The sequence below is a fragment of the Pyrgilauda ruficollis genome, unplaced genomic scaffold (assembly GCF_017590135.1).
Source record: "Pyrgilauda ruficollis isolate IOZ18807 unplaced genomic scaffold, ASM1759013v1 scaffold30, whole genome shotgun sequence".
Lineage (NCBI taxonomy): Eukaryota > Metazoa > Chordata > Aves > Passeriformes > Passeridae > Pyrgilauda > Pyrgilauda ruficollis.
Window position 1 is genome coordinate 7,799,217 of NW_024524378.1, and position 25,181 is coordinate 7,824,397.

The window sequence follows — 25,181 nt, forward strand, 5'->3', positions numbered from 1 at the left end:
ACACCTGCCCCTGCTTTTGTGAGTACTGGTGCATATCCAAGCCCATGTGAGGACAGGTCACAGATTTAAAATCAACTAAGTATTAATCCTTATTTGAGGAACAGGTTAGCATAAACCCAGGACAAACCAATAAAGGAATTAGCTGTGTGTGCATGTGTATTTCCATATGCACAAACCTAGGTCCACTTTTTTAGTGACTATTTCTTTTTCTTAAATGTTAGCTGCTCTTCTGTTCACTTAATTCTCAGTTAACAAAAACAGCATCTGTTTAGTGACTAGTCATACCCACATTACATAAACACCAAAGATCAGGTTTACTCCTTTGGCCTGTTGCAGAAACACTGCTGTGGTTTAACCCCAACAGGCAGCTGAGCCCCCACAGCTGATTGCTCACTGTCCCCTGCAGTGAGATGGGGGAGAAACTCAGAAGGGGAAATGTGAGAAAATTCATGGGTTGAGATAAAGACAGTTTAATAGGTAAAACAAAAGCCATGCAAACAACTCATTCACCACTTCCCATGGGCAGGCAGGAATTAACCTATCTCCAGGAAAGCCAGACCATCACTCATAATGGTGATTTGGAAAGACAAACGCTGTAACTTTCAATATCCCTCCCCACCCTTCTCCTTATTCCTCCAGCTTTTCTGGCTAAGCATGATGCCATGTGGTATGGATTATCTGTGCAGTCTATTGGGGTCAGCTGTCATAGCTTTGTCCCCTCCAAATTTATTGGGCACCCCCCAGCCTGCTTGTTGACAAGGCAATGTGAGAAACTGAAAAAGCCTGGACTCTTTTTAAGTACTGATTAACAACAATTAAAACATCCATGACTTATCCACACTGTTTTGGTTTTAAATTTAAAATTTAGCACCAATCTCCTCTGAAGAGTTATCTCTATCCTAGCAAAACCCAACAAAAGCACAAAATAAAAAGTTAGAACACTGAGGTATCTTTGTGAAAGAGCAAAAGCTATATATTTTTTAGTTAGGAGGACTAGCATATCCAAACAATAAGCACAAATAACCCAAAAATAACTTAATTTTTGTTTCTCTGGTCAGCCCTTAAGATTTGTAAACATTTTAGTCACCATAAAAATTAAAAAATAAATCAGCCTGTATCAGCATTTTCCTATAAAGGTGGAGGTGTGAAAGAGGAACACACTCAATTTGATGTTCTTGGATACACTTGCACATACTACATTCAGCAACAGGATTGTTAAAAGCCTCTGTCTCCATCACCAGACATTACCAGAGTCCATGTCATTTAACATGGAGGGGCTTCAGTGGAGGAGACCCTATGCTCAGTAGGGCTGGGCCAAACTAGAGCACACAAGATGTTATCTTTCTGCTATCTCAAGATGCTAAGCCTATGATAAGGTAAAAAGAATGGCACAACCACCCAAGGAAATAATTTTTAACAAGTATTTAAGTAGAGTGGACCACAGTTTATAATTGTCTTCAAAGACAGAAATGGAATTTATTAAGAGGCAAAATACCTGCAGTTGGAGAGTTTGCATGGTGAGACTTTTTGGGCAGGTTAAAGATCTGTTCACCAGGATCTGGTGGAGGAAGAGCATCTTGGCCTTGTCGAGCTTCCACAGGATCATACTCCTTCCCGTCATAGTTAGCATCGAAGAACTTCTTAAACCATTGAATGAAATCTAAGTTGTCTTGGAAGCGCCCTTTGACCAGTTTTTCCACAGGAATTACCTAAAAGGTAGATATTAACATCCAATATTACATCACTGCTGTTTTTAAATATAAAAATTACATATACACACTTATTTTAAAAAATCTATTAACTGCATCAACAAATAAACCTCTGCCATTTTTTTGTTCCTAAAAGAAAGGGTCAATTTGCAAGTGCTTTTAAAAAATGAAAACAAAACCCAATGAGATCCAGCCCCTGAAGCAGTGATACACTGGGTGTATGTAAGCCTTTATAGCTGTGGTTCCTCAGAAGTACTCCCTTACATCCCATGGGTACATCCCATGATGAATGACACTGTTCTGGGAGTAACACAATATTCAGCCAACTAGGGATTTCTGGTTTTAATGGACATGGTACAGTTTGACGTACTACAAACAAACAATTCTTCAGAAACTCCAGACAGATGTTTCTTTCTCTCTGTCCTACTGTTTGAACTACAAAACCCAGCAGCTTTTCCAAGACATGCTAAAGTTCAAACCAACCTACATTTTGGTAGCACATGGTCGTCATGTGAACCAAGCCTGAGGTTTTAACCTTGTAATTTCTTTCTGTTCCACATATAGCTATATATAGAACAGTTTGTGAACATGCAGAAGTTGACTTAAATGCCTTATAAAGTTCTACTAAAACAGAGGAAAGGCTATGAGGATGTCTCAATATCAATATTTTAGAAATTTTTCATAGACATGAAACCTCCAAAAAGTTTCTTCCAGCCAATATTAGAGTACTCAAGGCTTCCAGATACTGTGGGCAGACAGGGACTACAACTGCAGAAGAGCTGCCCTGCTTTGCTTAATTCAAGCAGCTGATTAAACAGCCAAATTAGGGGGACCTTAATGCCTTTTGAATGTTATGAATTATCAGCTGGAAAAGGGTTTTCTTTTTCTTCTTCAGGATTAAGCCAACTGTACAGCATTTTATAAATCTATGATGCTTCTGCAAGAATTGACATTGCATTTTGCATGTCTTTTCAGGTTGTTCCATTTGTACCTCAACTCTACATTAAAAAGGCAGGATAAATTGGATAAATTTGCTCTCTACAACAAAATTGACTACATTAGTCTTCCCAATGTTTCACTAGCAAATCACACTGTAAACAGAAGTACCCATAACATTTCATGAAACAATGAGGGTTTTCCAGTTATTCATAGAAGTCTTAAGGGACCCTTTGTTATAACTGTTTAAATTGCAGAAAAAGGCAACACTAAAAGCCAGGGCAGAACCTTAAAAGGGTAAACAGATAGTGCATCAGTGTAAAACTATAAGCATGATAACATAACTTCCATTATTCATTTTTATCAACACAGTAATTTATATTGGTGAGTCTGTCAAACTCTCACATTCAAGCATAAATCAAATACCTTAAGCGTGAACAAGCATTTTCTCAGAGGCTTCCATTCTTAACTTTACAAGATCACATGTGCTACCCATCTATTCAATCACTGGGTAAATTATTCCAGCTTTTGAATAATTTAAATTCCTCAAACTCTGCTTTGGGGAAAAAAACCAAAAACAAACCCCCCCCCCCCCCCCCCCAAAAAAAAAAAAAAAAACCCCCCAAAAAACCCCAAAAAACAAAAAAAAAAACCAAAAAAAAAAACCCCAAACAACAAAAAAAATAACCAAAAAACCAAAAAAAACCCCACAACCAAAAAAAACCTTTAAGAACAGCATATTTTCAAATATGTTTTGTTGGAAATTTAGGTCACCAATAATTTTACTTATCAAAAAATGAAGATTCACTGATGACAACGAATTTCCAACACATGGAGTTTTATCAAAGGGTCTCTGGTATTAAGATATAATGAGTCAGATGGCACAACTCCTTAGCAGACATGTGGACTCAATTTTCAATTTGTACATAAGTGGAGCCAAATGCCAAACTTCTCCCTTCACGCCCAAATACCCTTTTCAGATGATGAAAGGTCAAGAACATCTACTTGCAATTCTAGCTCTCCATCTAAAAGTTGAAAAAGTGCATTTCCAAGTATTTTGAAGTTCGTTTCTCCTATCTATTAATTTACACAATTTATGTAACTTTTGAAACATGTAGTGATCAAAACATAAATACAGGATTCCTACCTTATCCACATTCATTCTTTTAAATGATGCCTGCAGAAGTTTGAAGTTGTGAATGTACTCATGCTCCAGCTTTGCTTGAAACTTTACTTTCTTCAAGCTAATGCACCCTGGGAACAACATGTCCATGAACTGGCAGTAAGCTGCTCCTATAACAAGAGAATGCACTGACGTTAATCCAGATGCACCCAGCTAAGACCAAATGGTGTTTAATGTCATTAGCAGAAAGCATGAGCAGAAAGCAACAGTGCTGAATAAGTCCCTGCTGTAATTCAGCCTAACACCATGCACGCAAGACCCACTTATCACAAGTTCAAGTGGCTCTTTTCCACTCAGTCTGGATCCACGATGTGCTGCCGTGCAGCATCTGAGGAATCACCTCGACTAATGCAAAGTGAAACGCATGTTCTTGGAGTCCCCATACACAGCAGGACGGTTCATACAATAAGAAGATAACAGTGAAAATGAAAATCTCTTAATAAGCTTCCTCAATCCCCACAGTCCCCTGAATTCAAATAAGCCAGGATCATCTTTCTTCTGGCCTTTGCACCCAAATGCCAAGCAAGTCCATTGCAATTATTTAAGATGATATCAAACCATGATTAAAAAAAAAATAATTGCAATGCTCCAGCTTGTTGAAACACACTAGTCAGGTCCCACTCCTTTGCAATGAACGTCCTTACTAATTTTCATTTCCTGAGAAAAGCATTTAAATAAGCAGACTTTAGCATAGTCCACCCATAGCTTTCAAAGACGGGCTAACAGCTTTACTTCTCTCACAGCCAGGTTCCTAAGTTCAACTTTGACAGCTTTCTGAACTCACAGGCAGTAGGGGTGTGTGTGTATAACTAATTCAGAACAAAGAAGGAAGTACATGGAAAAACTTCTAACCAGCATCCTGAGCATGACTAACAGAAACAGCATTTCTTGCATGCAGGCAGCTTCCTCCTAGAGCATCATGCCACTGTCATTTGCAAAACCCTTACTGTTGACACACTCAGGTGTTTAGAAATCGAGATGAAAATACTTAAGTAAATCAGAGGAAAAGCAATTCTCTTTCTTCTTCATAAGATTTTTCTACAAAATACTTTATACTCAGCAAAGATTCACTGATGTCCATGCGGTACTGCAGAGGGTGCAGCCCCTGTGCTCGAGCATCAAGGCAGGGAAGTGACTGCCCGATTACCCCTGACAAGCTCAATATCACTTCCACAAAAAAGACTGTTGTGCTTTTAGTGCACATCAGTTTGACAAAGAAGAGTCCAGATCTCACCTAACAGTTCAGCCCACTATTAACAATGATTTTTTTATCACAGATATTTCTGAGTGTTCACAGAGAAACCAAAGTAACAAAGCAGACACCTGGCTTGCCCAGTTTTACAGAAGCGTCACAACAACTTGAACTTAAAGTAATTTTTCTCCATGGGTATGTGTATGTTTTGACACGACCAGCTTTATGCATGAGATGGTTCTCATTCTCTGTATCCAGTCAGCCATCACACAAAGGGTTACTGAGATCATCACTTCCCAAACAGAAGAAGAGTTTAAGAGTCCAAAAATGTTCTCTGAAATACCAACACAAATTTTGCTAAGGGACTTACCAAGATCCAGCTTCAGTGCTGAAAACCACTGATATTAAAAAAAAGAATCTGTTCATGTTGCCTGGCTTTGTGGGGAAAATGGTTATTAAAAAACCTCATTTTCCAAGGACACCTTGTGCTTAGCTGTTTGCAATGGTCTTGATATGATCAGGAATCAAAGTAAAATATTCCCTAAAGGGAAAGGCGTCTTCTGGCAAGTTACAAGCATCAGATGACAGATTTGCATTTTCTTACAGAAAACTTTATAAACACAAATATTTATTCAAAACTCATCCTTACCAAAGAACTTGTAAATACATGGAATGGAAAAAATACATTACAGTTAAAAGCATAGATAGACAGATAATGCATAGCTTGAGTACACTTATTATTGTTTAATTTCATGCAAAAGGCTTATTATGCAATCATTTAATGTTATAAATTGTATTTGTTCCTAACTCTGTCCTTTCATCCTCCCCATACCCCAATTATAAGCTTTACTCTGATATCTAAGTAATTGCCTGGAGGCCCTAAAAATGCACTGCACAACCTTTCATCTAGATCCTTTTAGAAAACTAGAAGCCCAAAGTGTTCACATGAGATTTTTCTCCTTCTGCTGGTAATGCAAATTCCTTCTGCATGCCTTTAGATAGTCTCTCTCTAGTTAGGGTATTTCCTTGTGTTCTCCCTGCTGGCAGTTGTTTCTGTACCTTTGCCAGCCAGGAGGTGGTCCTGGGTCTGCACAACACTGGAGGGCAGAAAACACTGGACTGCATCCACATGGCAGCACGGAGCTGTTCTCTGACACAACACTGGAGCGGCTGCTGGGCCGTCTCCCCAACAGGAGGATTTCATTGCACTGACAAATACAGTTCATTAAAATACTCCTTCCTGAAGTGCAGAGGCAACAAACAAACATGGGTTGAACTAAACACTGAGCTACAAAGAGAGGAAATTCCTCCTGGCTCTAAAAAGCCAGAGACCTGCCTACCACACCAACAGGAGAAAGTAAAAATATCATTACAGTCAACAGGGACTACCTAATTTTGGACATTGAGGTTATGTATGTATTTAATATTATATAGGTGTTTATTTATAATTTAAGATTTTACTTCCTAAAGCTTGTAGATGTCAGATTATATTTAAATGGGAAACACCAGTGCAACAGAATGGGGACAGTACTGTCCTCACTGCCCATGGCTGAGATTTCCTGGAGGCAGCAGAAAGGGGAGCCCCACTTAAGTGATGTGAGACTGCAATGCCTTTACCTTTCAGCCACAGCATATCTGTGTGGTCCTCTGCATACGGGACAGCTCTTTAGGCCTATCCAATGTACCACACAACTGATGTTTCAATGCAGGTGCATGAGAAAAGAATATTTTTAATGGAATACAAAGAAAACAACAGTAGCGATAATGACATTATGGCTTGTGACTTACCTCTTGCATAATTTACACAAACAAAAGAATTTTTATGCTACTGTGTTTTTTTCAGTATTTAAAAACTTCCCTACTTTTTCTGGAAAAAAAATCAACAAAAACCAAAACCCCAACAAACCCCCACACCCCAAAAAAAACCAACCAAAAAATCCCCCAAACCTAAACCTTATCAAATGTGTACAGGGAAGTTGAAAACACACTGCCAGAATAGCTCTCACAATAAATCCATCTCTCTGACTGAAAAACTTTTATATGAATAAACATGCACATACTCACACAAAAAAAGAAATAATTTGACATCTACTCAAATGAAAGATGAAAAGTACAGCTGGTGGCACTGCAGAAGAGGAATCAATGTTAAAAACCTCTAATCCTTTATTAGCTAACAAGCAATTTAGAATCACTGGCTAAAAATCCTTTTGTGTTTTGATCTAGAATATTGATGCAGCCATTAGTTACAGAAGATATTCACAGGCCAGACTCTGAAATGAGCCTGCAAACGTGGCTGTGCTGAAATCACCCCCAGCAGTTGCTATTTTTAGTCCCATTAGTGAGCGGAAAAAGCCCAGCAGCATCAGGGCTTTGCAGGTGTTTCCTGGGCATCCCAGGCTTGGGGCAGAGCAGGCAAAAAGTGGAGGAGGGCATTGCATCCACCAGGCAGGCAAGCAGCTGCCAGAGGAGAGGAAGAGATGCCAGGGCAGAATTCAGACACAAGAGAACAAACTCAGAATTGAAAAGGTGGTTATTTAAAGCTGTTAAAATTCAAAAATTTTGCCACATGAAGTGGTAAAGCAGAAAATTACTACCAAATTTATAAAAACTGAGTATCTTACACCATTTTTGGAGTTGTAGACAATCTTTCACTAGTCCCTTACAGTAAGCAATGCTGAACTAATTTTAGGTTTTGTCCTGTATGACTTCTTCCCTGCTCCTGTGGTTCTTTCCCCAGACTGTCCATGCTGACTTAGCTTGCTCTGAAGCATATGCACTCTGCATCATTAGAGATTTTCAGCTTTTCTCCTCTCCTTCACCATCTGGAGGCTGATGAATCCACAAATGCAAAGAAGTATTTTCTTTATTATCAAAAATACTGCTGCTCCTCACTATTTAAATCAAAAGGAAATTAAAGGAGGTAACAATGAAGACAAGAGAATCCTGTTTGCAACCAGTTTTTGCCACTCAGTAAACTTCCTGGATTTCAGATTAGAGATCTGAAACCAAGATTAGACACTTGGTTTTCTTTAGCATTGATGTTTATATATTTATAAATTAAAAGGAAAACTTTATTTTCAAACTAACTGCTTTTAATATACTATAGGTAGAACTTATTATACTAATAACATATTTAGTAGAAGCACTATGAATATAAGCAGGAATAAATATAAACCAATATGTGTGTGCCCTACACAAATTAGGTCAGTCCTTCAAACCTAATGTCAAAAGACTGTCCCCCACTGCTCCTCCCTGAATCCCTGTAATGTGTGGGAGCAAGAGCCCAGAAAACCATATAAAACCACACATGCCAACATGGAAAACAAGGGGCCTATGAAAAGATGGGGCCTATGAAAAGACGGGGCCTATGAAAAGACAGGGCCTTGCTGGGGCAGGGGTGCGGCTGATTTCTTTTAATTCTGATACCCAAACCACAGCAAACAGAGCTAAATTCTACACTAGAAAATTGGTATAAATATTTAGTATTAGCTTTGTTCTAAAACTGCATAGAAATCAAGTTTAAACCTTTTAACCAGGTCTCAGTTTGATTTTCATACACTCAGTTTTTGAAAAATTCCATTTGGGAAAAAGGCTGACTGCACCTTTTTCTATAACAAAATTAGTTTGTTTGCTTCAATGAAATATTTAGATAATACAAAAACACATATCCAGTCATATCAGATACAAACTCCTTCAAATTATTCATTCTCTCCAAAGCTGCAACCACCTGATCATGCATTTGGAAAATGCAGGATGATTTGTGTATGAATTAGTCATCAGCACTTCAGTTCACAGTGGCTGCTTACACTGATGGAAAGCTGCACACACCCCGTATTTCTGTTGCTGGGACGACAGCAACAATCAAAAAAAACCAGTGACTTGCAAGGAGCATGTGTGACTTAATAGGTTGGTAAGAAAGGGAGAGAAAAACCCACAAATGCCAGCAATCATTGTTTACAGTACAGCAGCACTTAGGGCTGGTCTTTTACCTTAGGCTTTCTAGAATTGCTTCCTCAGCAGTGATGTTTAGGTAAGCACGCAGCAGTAGGTTTTCCACTCAAGTATCAGAGTATACATTTTCATTTGGATTTCAAATATGGGTCTTCTGTTATGCAATTCAAAGGTTGCTTTAAAAACTCAGCAATGAAGCTGGTCTGGAGCACAACTCTTATGAGGAGCAGCTGCTGGAGAAAGTTTCAGCCAATTTACCAGTGAATGTTCAAGACCACACCAATTTACCACCTACTTCGTTGTAGAGAAGCAAGCTTTTATGGGGCTGTGCATGAGTGAAGCCACTCTGGCCCAGCTTCACCCTTTGAAGCAACAGTTCTGGGAGGGCACTTAAAAAGCCCTAAAAGTGATGCAGATTAGAGTGCAGCCCTGCCCTCCTGCCCACAGTTGCATGAGCACAGCTGCCTCAAAGAGGGCAGGGTGAGCGCCTGCATACAGATGGGAGCTCGCAAAAGCAGTGCTGCCACCACAGCAAACAGCCTAAAAGAGCAATGCACCTCCTAGCAGCCTTACCAACAGCCCCTGAGATCATGTGCACCTAAATAACATCTGCTTCCAAAATTCCTGTTCCACACAGGTAGGGCATGTGTGTGACATAATCCAGAATATCCACAGATCATTTTAAATAATGGATATTGGAGGGAGGTTTCCCCTGTGTTAACTTGCATTCTCTTTTTTCTTAAATATGTAAATCATTAAGCTGCTCATAAATTATACACAGCAGAGTTTTTAATACTTAAATTTTTGGTAATAATTTATTTTGGAATTCATTAATTTTTAAACAGGAAGATCAGAACAATTTCAGAAAACACAGTTCCCATTTAACTTAAAATAGCTGCGTAACTCATCATGCCTAAAGAAAGTACCACACAAAATCTAACAAGCTCTTTAAACCAGAGGGAAATCAAGCAACTGACTGCAAGTGAGTGCTATGAGTAATTAAATAATTACTTTTAAAAAGCAAAAACCTTGTTCAAGTTCTATTCCTCCTGAATTCTTAATGAGTGACATTTAAAAAAATAAATTATTGGCTGGGAATCTCATGATACTGCTTTGCAAGCTTCCTCAGAAAGTTTTGGAAATTATTTAAATCCAATCATTAACATTCATTGTATCCCTCTAATCCTAAATATCGTATGGAAGACATCAGAGAGTCATTGACACTGAGTATGCTCCGTGTTGCATGACCTCAGGACAACATGCCAGTTCCTTGAAACATGCCTTGGTTACAGAGTGCAAATGGGATCAAGCCATGTTTTTAATCATGTTCCCAAGTGGTGCTAGAGACCCAAGCTCTGCAAGGCTGCCACCCGGGAAAAAACCAAAACCACCAGTGTGGAAACATGCTTTGGCTTCTCAGGCGCACTGGGCTGTAGAGGAATGCTGGCACCAAATGCTCCAACAGGGTCCTATAAGGCAGATTTTAGTAATAAGCATGTAGGAAGTTATAGGTTAATACAGGCAGTGAACAAAATACACCTTTTGAGATATGGAAACACAAATCCTCCTCAGCTAACCTTCAGAATAAACCACGTTTGTGAGTGCAGCTACACAACTGACTTTCAAAAAAAATAGCCCTGCTTACCATTTCTCTGTCTGGCCCATACCCTTCTTCTCCAGCCCCCTGAGCCCTCCTCTGGTGTGGTGGAGAGGAGAGGAGCCAGCTCCCTTAGAGCACTGCTCAGGAGGCAGCGTGCTTCTGCCTGCTGCTGCCCAGGGTGCTGAGGCTGAGGGGGCTGGGGCCCATGGCTGCCTGGCAGACAGCACTGCCCTGCCCAGGGGCTGGGGCCGATGGTGGCAGACAGCACTGCCCTGCCCACTGGCTGGGGCCGATGGCTGCCTAGCACACAGGCACTGCCCTGCCGAGGGGCCGATGGCTGCCCGGCACAGGCACTGCCCTGCCGAGGGGCCGGGCCCATGGCTGCCTGGCAAACCGCACTGCCCTGCCGCGGGGCTGGGCCCGGTACTCCCTCCCTGCAAGCAGAACACCATGGACACCCTCCACAGGCCAGGAGCGATCCTCCTCCCCTGCACAAGGGACAACAGCCCACAAGGCTGTGGTGAAGTTTTCCTCCAAAGGCCGAGCCAGAGGTGACATAGTCAAACAAAGGATGACATCTGCCCTGTTGTCACACTGCCTGCTCTTCCCCAACACCACGGCGGCAGAGTGACCACAAAACATATATATAAAGGGACTGCATATTTCCACAGCAGGAACACTAACTGAGATATGGGACAGAAGTCACCCCATGAGAAATTCCCTCTGGCAACACCCAGGGCATCTGTAGAGAAAGCATCACAGTCTAAAATTTGAAAATGCCGAACCACATGCTTTCTTAATAATATGGCCATTTACTAAAAGCAAGGACAAAAACAACCCTGCATGCAATCCTTGATCCTTGCATACAAATCCTCAAAGACAGAAGGTCTGTATACACTGGGGGCCTGACAATTTGCAAGTTTTAATTCTACTGAGACTTTTCAAATACACAAAGTGGGGAGAGTCTGTATCTCCTTAATCTCATAAAATCACAGAAGTATAGCTAAGTAAAAAAATATACCTTGCTCCAGGCCACATTTTCCTTTCTATCCATTTACCACTTCCTTGACATTATATAGCTTGTAGACATGGTGTTGTTTCTTTTTAATTCATATGCAAGCCTTCTGTAATCCCCTGCCTGACTCTTATTTTGAATATCCTCTCATGTAACACTCTAACAGTCATGAAAAGCCCTGCAACACATACACTTGGTATTCCTTAGAGATGAAAAACAGCCTTACTGAAGAAAATTCAGCTATAAGCTGCTTAGTCAGAATTCTTTCTAAGAAACCACTGTGTATTCCTTAAAAAACCAGCATGACTCCTAAGAAACAACTGATGTCATACTTCATATGAAACTCCTGTTCCCCAAACCTATGGGTTTTGCACGTGGGATCCTACGATATTACATCCTCTCAATTGTTCTCTATTATATTTCATTGATGTATGAAATTAAATGCTCTCTCTAAAGGGAATGCACTATGCCTTCTATTAAAACCATGGTTTATAGATTTCACATTCAGGTAAAACAACTTTGCAGGAAATCAAACCCAGAGTCCAAAAACTGACAATATGACACATATCTAATGCAAAAAGAATTGTATTGAGATGCTTGGAGAGATTTTCCTTGTTCAGTTGTCAAAACTAAATTACCAGAGGAGCTGCAGACTGAATTAAGACTCTCCAGGGCTGCACCCATCCATAACCTGGCTTTCTTGGCACATCACTACCACAGCAGGCATTCAGAAAGCTCAGGGGACACTGCACTTTGCTCGGCCTACTTAGCAGAGACAAAAAACACATCTAAGACTCCCAAAGAATACAAATACTTTATGACTAAGCCAACCTCTTCCTGTGCTGCTCTTCATCCTAGCAGCTGTGTTCCTCCAAGTGGAAATTGAGAAACAGGCTGCTATTGCTACAGTATGTGTATTATCATAGTTACTTCTCCACAGCAAGGAGGTTGGACTGCTTTTTCTGTCATTGTAGCTGCTGTCACATTAAGCTTCAGATATGTTCTGAATAAAGCCTTTAGTAAAGGCAGAATGTCACATTATTCCTTCTTGCTTAAGCTCTGAATGTCAAAAATTATTGCTAGGTTGGCTGCAAAATGTGGGCACCCATGAGGTCTCACAGCCAGGTGCTGAACACAAACATATGCCATATCTAGGTTGCTCCTACCTCCTAAAAGTAACTCCTTTGAGCTTTTAATTCAGATATAACATCCCCCCTGCTTTCCCTCTCCCACATTTTTTGGACCCACATTTAGCTTTCTGTGGCATTTTGATTGCTCCTTATTAACAAAAATGAACAAGAACTGAATAGTCATAACACAGCATGACTAATGTTAATGCTTTTTTTCTAAAAAAGAAGATGTCCATACAATTTTACAGTAGATTATAAAAATTCAGTTACAGCACCTCTGCAGATCCCTGTTAATACTGTGAAATGCTTCATCATTGTAATGAGTTTCCCATATATTCCTTCCCTTTGAAGTCCTGGAGAAATGCTCATATTTTATGGAAACAAGCATTAATCTGCATGAAAGCTGCCAATGGTTCAAGGGACATCAGCCAAGGAATGCCAGAATGAATGAGTTAGACTGGCCATTCTCAAACTGCAGTCTATACCATGTTTGCTTGCTGGTCCTCTGCCTGCTAGTTGGCTCATCATTTATACTACTGTTCCCTTAGTATCCCTCTTGAAAGCTACACTATAAACAGGCTAAATAAAATATACATACTTTTAATAAATTGCTTTGAGTTTACACAGTAAACTATATTAAATGCAGAAAGATTCCCAAACCTGCTTGTCCATCTGTCTTCAATCCCTACACAGGAGAAATGGACCGTGCAGTCTCAAATGGGAAAAACCTATTAAGACTAAGATTACTGTGCTCTAGTGTCTGCAAAAAACTATCAGTGTTTAGATTCACCAGTTCAGAGTAAAGTCCTCTTGAACACAGGAAGTACTGTGCTAGAATGCTTCTTTAGATAAGAAACTACTAAAGCCCCTTCTGGATTGTAAAGCACATGAATGTAAAAACAGGAATGTGTAAGCATCAAGTTCGACTGCCAAACCAAATGGGGAAATTCAAATTAACAGCTTTCACCTGTAAAGACAAGAATGTAGAAACATCAGGTGGCAATAACAATCAATACAATCCAGGAAATTCTAAAGGAAGAAAAGATTTAATTTTATACAGAATGAAGTAAGAGCTGCAATGAGATGACCCTTTTTCAGTTCTTCCCTTGAGGTGTGTCCCATTTCCCTTGAGGTGTGTCACAGAAAGAGTTGTATAAGAAGCTGTGTAATGAAATGGGACAGCGGATTTGTGACAGTTCCCATGCTTTTCCCCTCCTTGCCCCACCCAGCTGAAGTCTCTCTATCTGATCTTCTTACATAACTGTAACTCATTTTATTCTGCTTAGTCAGTATTTTCTTCAATCACTTCTCCCCTGTTTTCAGAAACGGTTTTGGTGAAGTTTTTTATGTCTTAGTTGGTTTTTGTTTTTTTGTTTTTTTTTTTTTTTTTTGTTTGTTTGTGTAAGCCCACACACATTTAACTTGATTGAGAGCTCACTTCAAAAGCTTCCTTTCAGCTATTTATGAGCATTTAAATAGCTACATAGGAACAAGTCAATAACTTGTCTACTATGCTTCCTGTTTCAAACAATAGCAAACTTTGGGTATTTTCGGATGCAAACGTCCATTTCCTTCTATGTTTCTATCTCCTTCAGTGTGTGCATGTATCTATCTGTATCTATCTATAGCTACTCCCTGTGTGAATTCTGTCTTCATATATACTGAAATAAAATACTTAGGCTAACTTCCTGACATGTAAATACAGCAACAGCTAGAGATAACATTTCAATTTCAAGTTTAATAACAGTTAAAAAAAATTTCCCATGGTCTATGTCTTCAGTTGTTCAGATTATATCAATTGCTTACACTGACTTTATCCTGCACTTTTTCAACTTCATTTTTATGGTTGTTGTGCAAAGCTGCAAGTATGGTACTCTACTTCTGCAGCTGAAAATTGTTTTTTGAAATTTTGAAGGATAGGCTATGAGACAGTCAGCCTGAAAGGATTACTTGTATCTTTCAGGGAACATCTCTGAGACAGAAAATTTACCCAGAATGATAGTCAAAATCAAATATATGAATATAAGACCCCATTTATTCATTTTGTCTGGACCAAGAAATAGCCGAAATTTGGTTACGTGGCTCCTCTTCCATGCGCTTTGAGCACAGTCCTCATAAGATAAGATAATACCTTCATAAGATATTCCCAGCACGTTAGTTGTCTGGAAGTAGCAATCGAAGTTAGATCTCTCCCACCACAAACAAACTCCTCCTCCACCAAACATCTTCAAATTTAAAAATCACAGTTGGAAATCAGAAAGAAATCTATCCCCAGGGGCATGTATATTCACAGTGAACCATCAGCCTTTTTTTGTGTCATTTCTAGCCATCATCTAGTTACACACCCTGTTGTTTAACACCCAGCTTCTAGTTGCAACTCTGATTAACAAAAATGTCTGAAGTATTAATTACAGACCCTGTTGTTTAACACCCAGCTTCTAAGTTGCAACTCTGATTAACAAAAATGTCTGAAGTATTCAAACTATCACCCTTTTTTCAGGGCTCATTACCAAATATACTTACAACAGTAACTCAGATTTAAAGAGAAACAGACAGACTTTGACCAAGTCCTAAAGCCCTCACAGCAGCGAAAGCCTCATTTCCTCAAATCCATGTTTTTTATTCAGGCTTTTTCTTGTGCTTTTTTCCTGCAAGCATCAGCAGGGATTTGAGAAGCCTCAGGAAGGAAAAGGAGCTGGAGAATTTTGTTCATCTGGGGTGTTGGTTCTCAATTTGTCTCTTCCTCAGTTATGTCCATTCTCCATTTGAAAAGATACCAGCCCAGTGGCTTTAAAGCACTAAAACTTATCACTGTATTCCTTGCTTGCTTAGCCAACCTTTTTATTACTTCTATGTATCTCCTGCTACATTTGTCCCATTCACCTCTGCCTTTGTTATGCTTTCCCAAGGTACCTTATCTTCCCATGATTAACACAAACGCAAAAATGCTTCCTGTGCACATACATTAGTCTCTTTTTTCACAGTAACTGGTTTATGTCAAAGTTAAAAGCTATCTATTTTCAACAAATCAGACTTTTAAAGTGGTTTTAAAATAAACATTTATAGAGTATAGTGTGCTTTCTTACCTGAACAGAGTTGTTCAACTTTTGTGTAGTTTAAAGCTAATATATCATTAACCCATGCAATGATGTCATGTCTGCTCATAGTCTCCTGGGTTATAGAGGTAGAGTACACGTTGACCGCCATTCCCCAACTAGGAAAAAAAGAGAGACAAAAATATTTTTGACATTTTGGTAATTATTTTCTAAATACAATGAATATATGCTTCCTGTACAAAAGAGGGAAAGAAAACTCAAAACCCTCTCTTTGTTTATTGAGAAAGGAAAGGTAATTTTTATTCTTTGATGATGCATAACCTCTTCAATGTCCTCTTGGCACCTGTGAACATATTTCTCTGGCTGTCACTGTGAACTTAAAGAACATACAAACCTATGGTTCATGCTTCATGCCAATAAAATAGAAAAAACACCAGAATCAGACCTAAAGATATGCAGACAGATCAGAGACCTGACATTTTGTCACATTGTGCTGCACCAATGCAGTGATCTGATACCTGCCAGTTTTTTTGCCACTGCAGGGTGACAGGCTCCCTAAACCAACACTGAATTTTAGATAACTTCTAAATTATTTAGTAGCTGTTCTATTACTGATTTCTTACTGGGACAGGGCCTTTTTGGATCATTAATTCAGTTCCTAACAGTCACAGACTGAATATCAAATAATCTCTGTTATCAGTGCACCAACGTCTCTTCTGAAAGCAACAGGGATTTGTACCCTCAGCTGTGTGGTTGGAAAACTGCTGTGGAGCCCGGTTCTTCTCAAACCTTAGAAACATTTTCTCTCAGCTTAAACCCATTTGTTCTTCTGCCAACATTATCCTGCAGCCCTAATTGCTTTTTCTTCCACAGAGTGGATTTCCTAATGCTTTAGAGACAGCACTCAGTGTCTGTCCCAATGCCCAGGTAGTCTAGATTAAACAAATCAATGTGAGTCTCTTATATCAAGTCAGACATTCACTGACTGGTCATGCCAGCAGTCCTCCTCAGTTTCAAACAGTGTTCAGATAACATTTCACTAAGACCTTGGTAAATGGCACTCTGTGTTTGAAGTTTTCACAGCTACATCACCTTAGACAAATTCTTCTAGTTAGCAAAGGTCCCTCCCTGGAAGCTGGCAACTCATAATAGCTTTTATCATCTTCCCAGGTACACAGACCAGAAACACATACTACTGAACTTTGATCCCTGTTATCCTACCCTAGTCACATCTTTCTATTGCAAGATGTTGCAAAGAGAAAACATGAGCACACTCAAGTTTATCTCATCAGTAGTTTCAAAGAGCAGAATCGAGTTCATGGAGAGAGTAAGTAATGTTCCCGTGAGTAACGGACTTCAGAAAGTCCACAAGAAGCAATCCAAGTATGAAGTGTCTCAGAAATGACCAAAGAGTCAAAGTTGAACGATTATTCTTGGTTTGTTGGGGACTGCACACCTTCGTCTCTTGTGGCAATCTGTAGCTAACACTTATCTGTCTAGCTCTGGTGCCAGTCCTGCCATCTCAGCTTTGGACCTCAACTTTCTCAGTCAATGCAAGAGAGCAGGATCTCTTCTGTAGGATCCGAGGTCTGCATGGACTACTTCCATTGAGAATTTGCAGTGATGTAACCCTTTGAAGCCTGATAGACAATTCTGCAAGGACACGACTGCAGATTAACTCCACCCATAGTTATGTGTGCTAACTAGGTGGGGCAACCTAGGTAAAACTGAAATGGGAAAAACCTACCAGCACAAAACTTGACTTGGTAACATGTAAGTGTATTAGTACATAACACAGAGAATAAATTTAAATACAAGATTACAAGTTCATAATACAGGTCACTTTCTAGGAAACAAATCTCACAAACAGAAGGTTGTTCAAGTTGTTCCCATCTACTGACATTAAGATGCAAGACATAAAATCCTCACATTTGCTTTATAAGGAATTAAAGAAAAGAGAGAGAGAAAATAGGGTTGAAAAATTCATGCTCCAATAGTCAGGCAGCCACTGCCAGAAATTCATTCAGAACCAGGCTGCCCCCCTATCCACTCTGTACAGGCAGCTCTGGAGCATGGAAGGAATCAGCCTGTGCTCCGTTCTTCCCGCGGGCTCGTATGCAGCACAGCCGGTTGTGTGAACACAGCCCTGTATTCACTATAAGAGTTAGCAAAGGTCGCTCTCTTGGCATGCACTAAGTGCTTGGACTGAACCAAATGCTAGGAACAAAGTTTTAGAAACAGGGAGTGCCCTTTTACTCTTAAAACTACACCATAATGGCTAACCATAAAAGCTTAGCTTCAACATCAGGATGGAAGGCATTGAGCAGGCAAACAACCCCTTTGATACTAATGGCATCCGAAGTTTGAAACACATGGGTTTTATTATATTATTTTTAGCCTTTTTATATAGATAAAAAACTAACCGATAGTACCACTGTCACCATTAAACTAACATGCTAAATATTGTATGTAAGATCAGTTGAAATAACAGCTTAATAATGAATTTACTAGTCACTTAGAATTAATAGTGAGCTTATTAACAAACCAACAGTTCAATACAGAGGAGTCCACTGAATTCTACAGCAACTAAAGATATTTAGATGAGAACATTTGAAATAAAGCTACTCTTATCTGTAATTGCCACTACTTCAAGAACATTTTAATTGGCCTCTGAGGCCAGGCAGAGCTCAGAAAAACCACCAGTGAAAAGGGAAAGTTCACTTTGTTAAAAAGATCAAGAAAATACACACACACAGAGAAAGGAAGCAGAACTTCCTTCATCACCTTTTTCCACAAAGAACTGCAAAGAGAAATACCCATCCTTATGCAATCCACAGGGGAGCAAACAACTTCCTCTGCTGCATTGCATGGGGTGGGGAATTCTACTGCAGGAAACTGTGAGTAAATGAATAACCTTGAGTTTTACAATGCTACCCTGAAGGATACCTGTGATACAACTTATGCTACATCTGCAAATTAATTATTATGGTCTAAGGGTCAAACAAAAGGTCAGACTATTTATTAGAGATGAGTTCCAGCTATTAGAGACAAGAGCTTCAGATTTGTACACAAGTATGCACAATGGCGTATGAGTACAGTTGCAAGCAAAGGCAAAATGAATCAGAATTGCTGTTAAAAAACTCAATAACATGTCACTACTGTTCATTCTTAAGTGTTTTGTTGACATATATGTGAATATTCCACAGCTGCTTCTCTTGAAAGAGTGCACCCTCTCTTTGCATCTCTTGTTCCCCACCCTCCTAAGGCTTACGTTCTAAATAAACTCAGCTGGGAAAGGTTTCCTTTACAGTAAGCATATTCTAGTTTGGTGATCAGATACACACATATCCTGTTTGCCACACAGAGAGACCTTAAACAAAACGAAAAAGAAGGAAAAAAAAGAACAAGCAGATGTAGGTAGTGCAGCTACCATGCTCAGCAACAGTCAAGAACCTCTGTGCTCAACATCTACAGCTGGGCTGGGATTTTCTGCAGGACTGAGTTCCCAAAGTGCTGAAGTACTCTGAAAAATGTGATCCATCTTCAAAACACATTAATAAACATGTGTAAGCTGATGCAAGAGAACAGCTGGACAGGTGGAGACACAGAGGCCATACTCTGAACAGCCAAGTAGCTAACAACTTGATTTTATGTTGTAATACACTCCTCCTTTCCAATAACATTATTTACACTTTGAACTTGTTAGGCTTTCACTTGTTTACACTGAAGGCTCTGAATCATAAGACTGCAATGAGGCTCACACAAGCCTGCAAACCAGTATCTACCTGGTATCTTCAGAATTCTGTAGAGGTGCCTTGTGATTCTATAGCAACTGAAAGCAGACTGAGGATAGCACACCATACCTCCCATTTCAGGAGGCACAGGGGGACATGAAAAACCTCTGGCTCTTACAGTACTGCCTAAACATAAAGGACTCTCCCTTGTTTTACTTTAAGCCTGAGGAGAGTCTTCACATATTAGTCTAGGCATTTCAGAAAAACACTTTACACACCACAGACATGAGTTCAGAGGATTAGACAGGTGCTGAAAATCATGTACATGCTTAAGCAGTTTCCCCAGATAGAAATATACTGGCTCGGATGCCTGACAGTAAACATTACACCCAAAAGTCTATTAATTTTTTCAGGCATTATATGCAGCATTGAACGTTGAGATATTGGGTATTTTCCACTGCTCTTGCTACAGATAACTGCAGTTGCTACAAGGTATTATCCAGCTGTTCTTAAGGACAGTTTTGCAAGAACCACATTTACTTTATTTTTCCAGGGGTAAACTAACAGTTGTTGACAGCAGAAGCTGTATCACAACAAACCAGTAATAATAACAAGACTAGAAGGATTACAGCAGTGAATCTATTTGTAGTGTAAAAACTCATCACACATGCCATCATCTCTCAAGCTGCAAGGCTTACACATTTTTGCAGAATAGGAAAGGTTGGAAGGGACCACTACAGTCCAACCTCCCTGCCCAAGCAGGGCCACCTAGAGCACATTACTCAGCATTGTGTCCAGATGGCTTTTGATTATCTCCAGAGAAGGAGACTCTACAACTTCTCTGGGGAACCTGTTTCCATGCTCACTCACCCTTGCAGTAAAGAATTTCTTCCTTGTGTTCAGGTGGAACCTCCTGTGTTCCAGTTTCTGCCACTACCTCTCATTTAGTACAAATGGACATATTTGTATTAAGTAGTAGTGCAAAGAGACAAACAGATACTAAGTTTTTAAATGCAGTGGAAAGTCTGTGTGACAGTACAGAGGAACCTTCTGGAAGCTGGCACCTGATAAGATATTGCCAATAAAACAAAAGATCTCACACCAAAAATTACTAAAGCAGGAGATAACAGCAGAAAGGCTAAGATGGAGCTGAGTGAGACTGCTGCAGCTGCTGGTGAAAAGGCTTTCTACATTAAAGCTGCTGCAAAAACAAAGAAATCCCTGAAGGAAGAAACCTGCCAGATTCAGTGGATAAATTCCTGTACAAGGAAAATTCATTCTTTTGTACCATCCTGAAATGACAACTGATTTGCAGCTGGACCTTGCCTGTTTCTTTAATACTCCCTGCACCCAGCTGTAGCCACAGTCATTAGAGGCCAGTTATGCTCGAGGTTTTCTGTACAGAAAGGAGTCCTGCAGATAGAAAATCAACACAAAAAGCTCCTGTGCAGTGCTGACAACACTGTTCTTACCCTCCCTTTTGACTTATGCTGTACTTCTGCAGCAAATACTGTGGCATCAGAGTGCTGCAACTGCAGTGATATTTGCAGCAAGCAACACAAAGGCTCTATCTAGCCAGAAACTGAATCAGAGACAAGATTAATCACAATGAGGTACTACCACGGGGAAAGGAAAAAAAAAAAGAATCCTGTGATTATAATACTGTGAGAAATTCATGTTTTTAAATGCTGAATATCAAATCTCATTTGCACTGTTCCCATGTCACTAAATAACCCTGAAATGTTAAAAACATTTTTTATTTTCTGTACTTCTCACTCACTTCTGAATGCCATTTTACATTCACCACATGGATCTGACTTGACCTAAAATGATTTGTGAAATAATCTACAAAGACTAGACGAAACTGAGGCAATCCATGTACATGTTATGGCTTGAATATTGCCGGATTATCACTGAATACAGACAACAGCATATTTTCTATTGTTTTCATTGCACTTCCCTGTTTAAATGCAAGTGAAATTAGAGTAATAGAGATGCACTCTGATTGGATTAGGGAATTTTTTTCTTTTAAATTAGAGGCTTCCTGCCAATGCTGGGATGTTCTGACCTACATAAATATTTATGATGGGTCTAAAGGACTGATTTAGAAGCAAATCTGAGTACCCTCTATAAAGGCTCCTTATAATTCTGGTTTGTGCTACATATGGCTTTAGATAACTTACCACCCCCCCAAAAAAACTTATTTTCTGAGAGGCAGAAAAATACTGATTATTTTTCAGATATTCAGTTTCCTCAAATGCAAAAAACACGACCAGAAGTATTCCAATAATATGCACAACCAGAGCCAAAACCTCTGATATGGCCTAATAACTAGCAATGCATTACACTGTATACTGCATAGCTTTTAGAAATAGTTAGAAATTTATTCACTAACCAGTTATTAAACTTGGATAGTTCACAAAAATGAAAAGAACATTTTCAGATTCGAGGACAATTATTTAGTGCTTTGAAGATTTCAGGACACCTAAAGGTCGACCTGAGAAGGACAAACCACATTCACTGACTGGCATCTGCCAGTCATGTTTGCATTCACTTGAATATGCCACTTGTATTTCCATATCATAAGTAAGACTTTATTTCTCCATCTGCATTCTCACTCCTGCTGCCACTGAAACTGTGGCCATGAAACAGCAGTGTCATGTCTCTACAGTAACAGAACTCCTTTTTTTCAGGGTTCACCTTTGCCATCACAAGTACAATGCAACAGTAACACTCAAGTACATAATATCTTCATTATGGCTGAAAGTATTTGCATGCTCTGAAAGGTTCCTTATCAATTTCTATGAGGAAACAAATGTTAATTTAAAAAACCTAAAACATTCTTGTCAAAGGACAGAGGTACAAGAAAGGCAGACATCAATAGCTTACACAAAATGGAAGCAATTCAGAGCCTCTGGCTACCACCATTTCCACCCAGGTACATTCACTCTGGTTAGAAATGAACCACAGCAGTGCACAGCACCCTCAAGCCACACCTTAGAGCAGCTGAACAAAGCAATGGTAATGTTCTCTGCTGAACAGACAGGCACTATTTAACATGGTGTAAGGACACAAAAATTTCAGTATAAAAAGAATGTGACTACAAATTAAGAAAGCATTTTATTAATGATGAACAACAAAAAACCTTTGAAGTATGCTGAACGAGAGGAACCTAACAGTGGCAAGGTTGCAATGCTAAAAAAACTTCACTTTACTTACAGTTATTACCCTCCCCCTGCCAAGGCTTTCAACTCTAAGATCTTAAGCTTGAATCGCTGCTCTGATGCCCTGAAGTAAGATATTCAACCTGTCAAATTTTCACAAAAGACGCTGGCAACTAGTCTACTTTTCACAATAGACAAGGGGATTGTGAAGGGAGGTAAAAAATAAAAAAGGTTGATTCAAAGGAAAATAATTCTCAGACTTATATAATAAACTCAAGTCAATTAGAAACACCTACATTTTAGAAAACCGAAGATGTCTATGACCATTTTGTAACTATAAAACCTCTAGAAAGCTGATAAGTAAACCAACTGTTAATCTTCTGTTAAACAAAGTCTCAATTCATCCAAACACAAGCAGCAACTTCAATTCTCCTTTTTTTCATATTTTTCCCTTATGGATAATAACAGATTACCAAACAAACATGCAGACATTGCTAAAGGATTTCCAAGATATTAAAAACGTGCCATAAAGCAAGGTAACATCAGTGCTGACCACTGACGAAAGGATGCCTTGAGAGGCAGCCCATGCAAGCAAACCTCAGTTCCCAGCCTAAGCACTGAAAATAACAGAGGAACCACTTAATATTTTGCTCTCACGAGTTGGTGGATGAGCAGTTTCACTTTCAGAGAGGAGATTTCTTTAGCAAATGCAGACTTAGGGGAAAATGAAGACAGCAGTGGAGGAGAGCTTGTCCCCAAATCCACTGGCCCCACATGAGTGCAGCCTGTGAACTTCCAGGCAAAACAGGGCGGACACAGCCACCCACCCAAGCAGCCACCTGCATCTACACCAAGGAATACCTGCCCGTGATTAGGAAGGGCTAAGAACAAGCAGAAACCCTGATTAAGAGCAGCCAGCAGCGCTGGGCACTGGGGTTGCAGGGCACCGAGGCACTGTGTCAGAGGCAGAGCGCAGCAGGACAGCAGGCACGCTGCAGCCCAGCAGCGGCTCTGGCAGCCCGGCTGCTCCCGGCTCCTGCCATTTCCGCCTTTTAAGTCCAGAAAACGCTGCGGGCAGGCTCGGGAGTTTCAGCAGGGATGAGATCCAACTAGAGACAGATGAAGTCACCAAATGAATTTAGTTTTGACCTATCCAGGGTTTCGCTGCCCCCCTCCTCCTCTGTGGCGTGTATACATTCCGAGGTGAAAGGCTAAAGTAACACGGTGATTTACTCCAAGCATAACCTAATGGCAAATGAGATTTTGTAATACTATACAGCCCTCCTGACGGGGGGCCTGAGCAGCCTCCAAGCGCCTCACAAGGCTGCAGAGCCAGGCAAGAGCGGCAGTGAGTCAGCAGGAGACAGGCACTGAACATCCACGGGTTTCAGAAGAGGACAAGTCTGGGAACAAGGGAAAACAGGAGGATTCAACAAGGAGAAATGCAATGCCTTTCTCCTAACACATAGCTGCTGTTTTCTAACAAGAAACTGCAGTACACTGTAAAAACCCTGGCTGTCCAAGGTAGGCAAAGCTAAGGAGCAGAGCACTCCCATGGGAAACCTCTTGCACCAGCTAAGGAGGGACTGCAGTACAGCTTTCCCACTCACAAATGATGCACTATGATACAGAGCACAAGGATTTGGTCATGCATCAACTCTTCTCTCTCCTACATTAAAAACCAGTGCAGATATGCACTGATTTATGCATTGCAACATTTATTCTAACCTTAATATACACATATGTTAGAATCACAGGATATCAGGAGCTGGAAGGCGCCCACCAAGGATCATTGAGTCCAACTCTGTTCTTGCAGAAAATGAGGCCCTTTTCAAGTGGACTTCTAAGGCCACCTTCATGTTGAAAGTTTCCGGAGTGACACCAAGTAAAGGACAAGAAACAGCATTGCAACCACTCATGCAACCATCCCAGGACCCGTGGGCAAAGGTACCGGAGCACAGCGTGCACGACAGAGCTGCTGAGGTATTGGCCAGGCAGCCAGCTCCACTCCATCCCTGAACAAATCATCCTGGCAGGAAGGTGACAACACTGATCAGGGGTATAAGACAACATTTATTTTAAGCCCTGAAGCTGTAAACAAGCATGTGACAACAGATGAAGCAACAGGCAACCATGCTAGCTGCTTTCACTGGTACATCACTCTCTAAAACATGCCTGTAATGAAAATATTAAGCTTTAGTATGGTTGCCCAGGCTTCCCACTGCTATCACAGCTCTACTGCCATTTGGGAGGAAAAGAGAAGCACCAGGCTTTCTCCTGGGAATGCAGGACCAAGCTCCAGAGAACACCTGTGACATGAAGCAGCTGAAAGTCCCCTGCCAACACTGCCTCTGCAGACCACTGCACCAACACACTGCAGAGCCTTTTTCTAGGCCCTGACACCAACCTCTCTCCCTCTTCTCCCTCAACCACTGGTGAAAGCTAGACTAAAAAATAATAATAATGGCAATAATAAATCTTGGAGTTCTGACATCTCCAATGTTGTTGGTA

The 25,181-nt window shown here is 40.2% G+C and overlaps 1 protein-coding gene across 8 annotated transcripts in view; it reads right to left on the minus strand.

Annotated features, from left to right (window-relative positions):
• The window catches only part of MAPRE2 (microtubule associated protein RP/EB family member 2), a 71,985-nt gene that overhangs the window by 21,995 nt on the left and 24,809 nt on the right, over window positions 1-25,181 (minus strand). For 4 of the 8 annotated variants that reach the window (XM_041473695.1, XM_041473696.1, XM_041473693.1 and 1 more), the window contains exons 2-4: window positions 15,803-15,930; window positions 3,793-3,938; window positions 1,496-1,709 (exon numbers count right to left, since the gene is read on the minus strand). In XM_041473695.1, the coding sequence (XP_041329629.1) occupies window positions 1,496-1,709; window positions 3,793-3,938; window positions 15,803-15,923 (481 nt within the window). In that variant the 5' untranslated portion in view covers window positions 15,924-15,930. Of the gene's footprint in view, window positions 1-1,495; window positions 1,710-3,792; window positions 3,939-15,802; window positions 15,931-22,966; window positions 23,512-23,531; window positions 23,719-25,181 lie in introns of those variants that run through there. The other 4 variants (XM_041473697.1, XM_041473698.1, XM_041473699.1 and 1 more) reach the window with 4 other exon arrangements.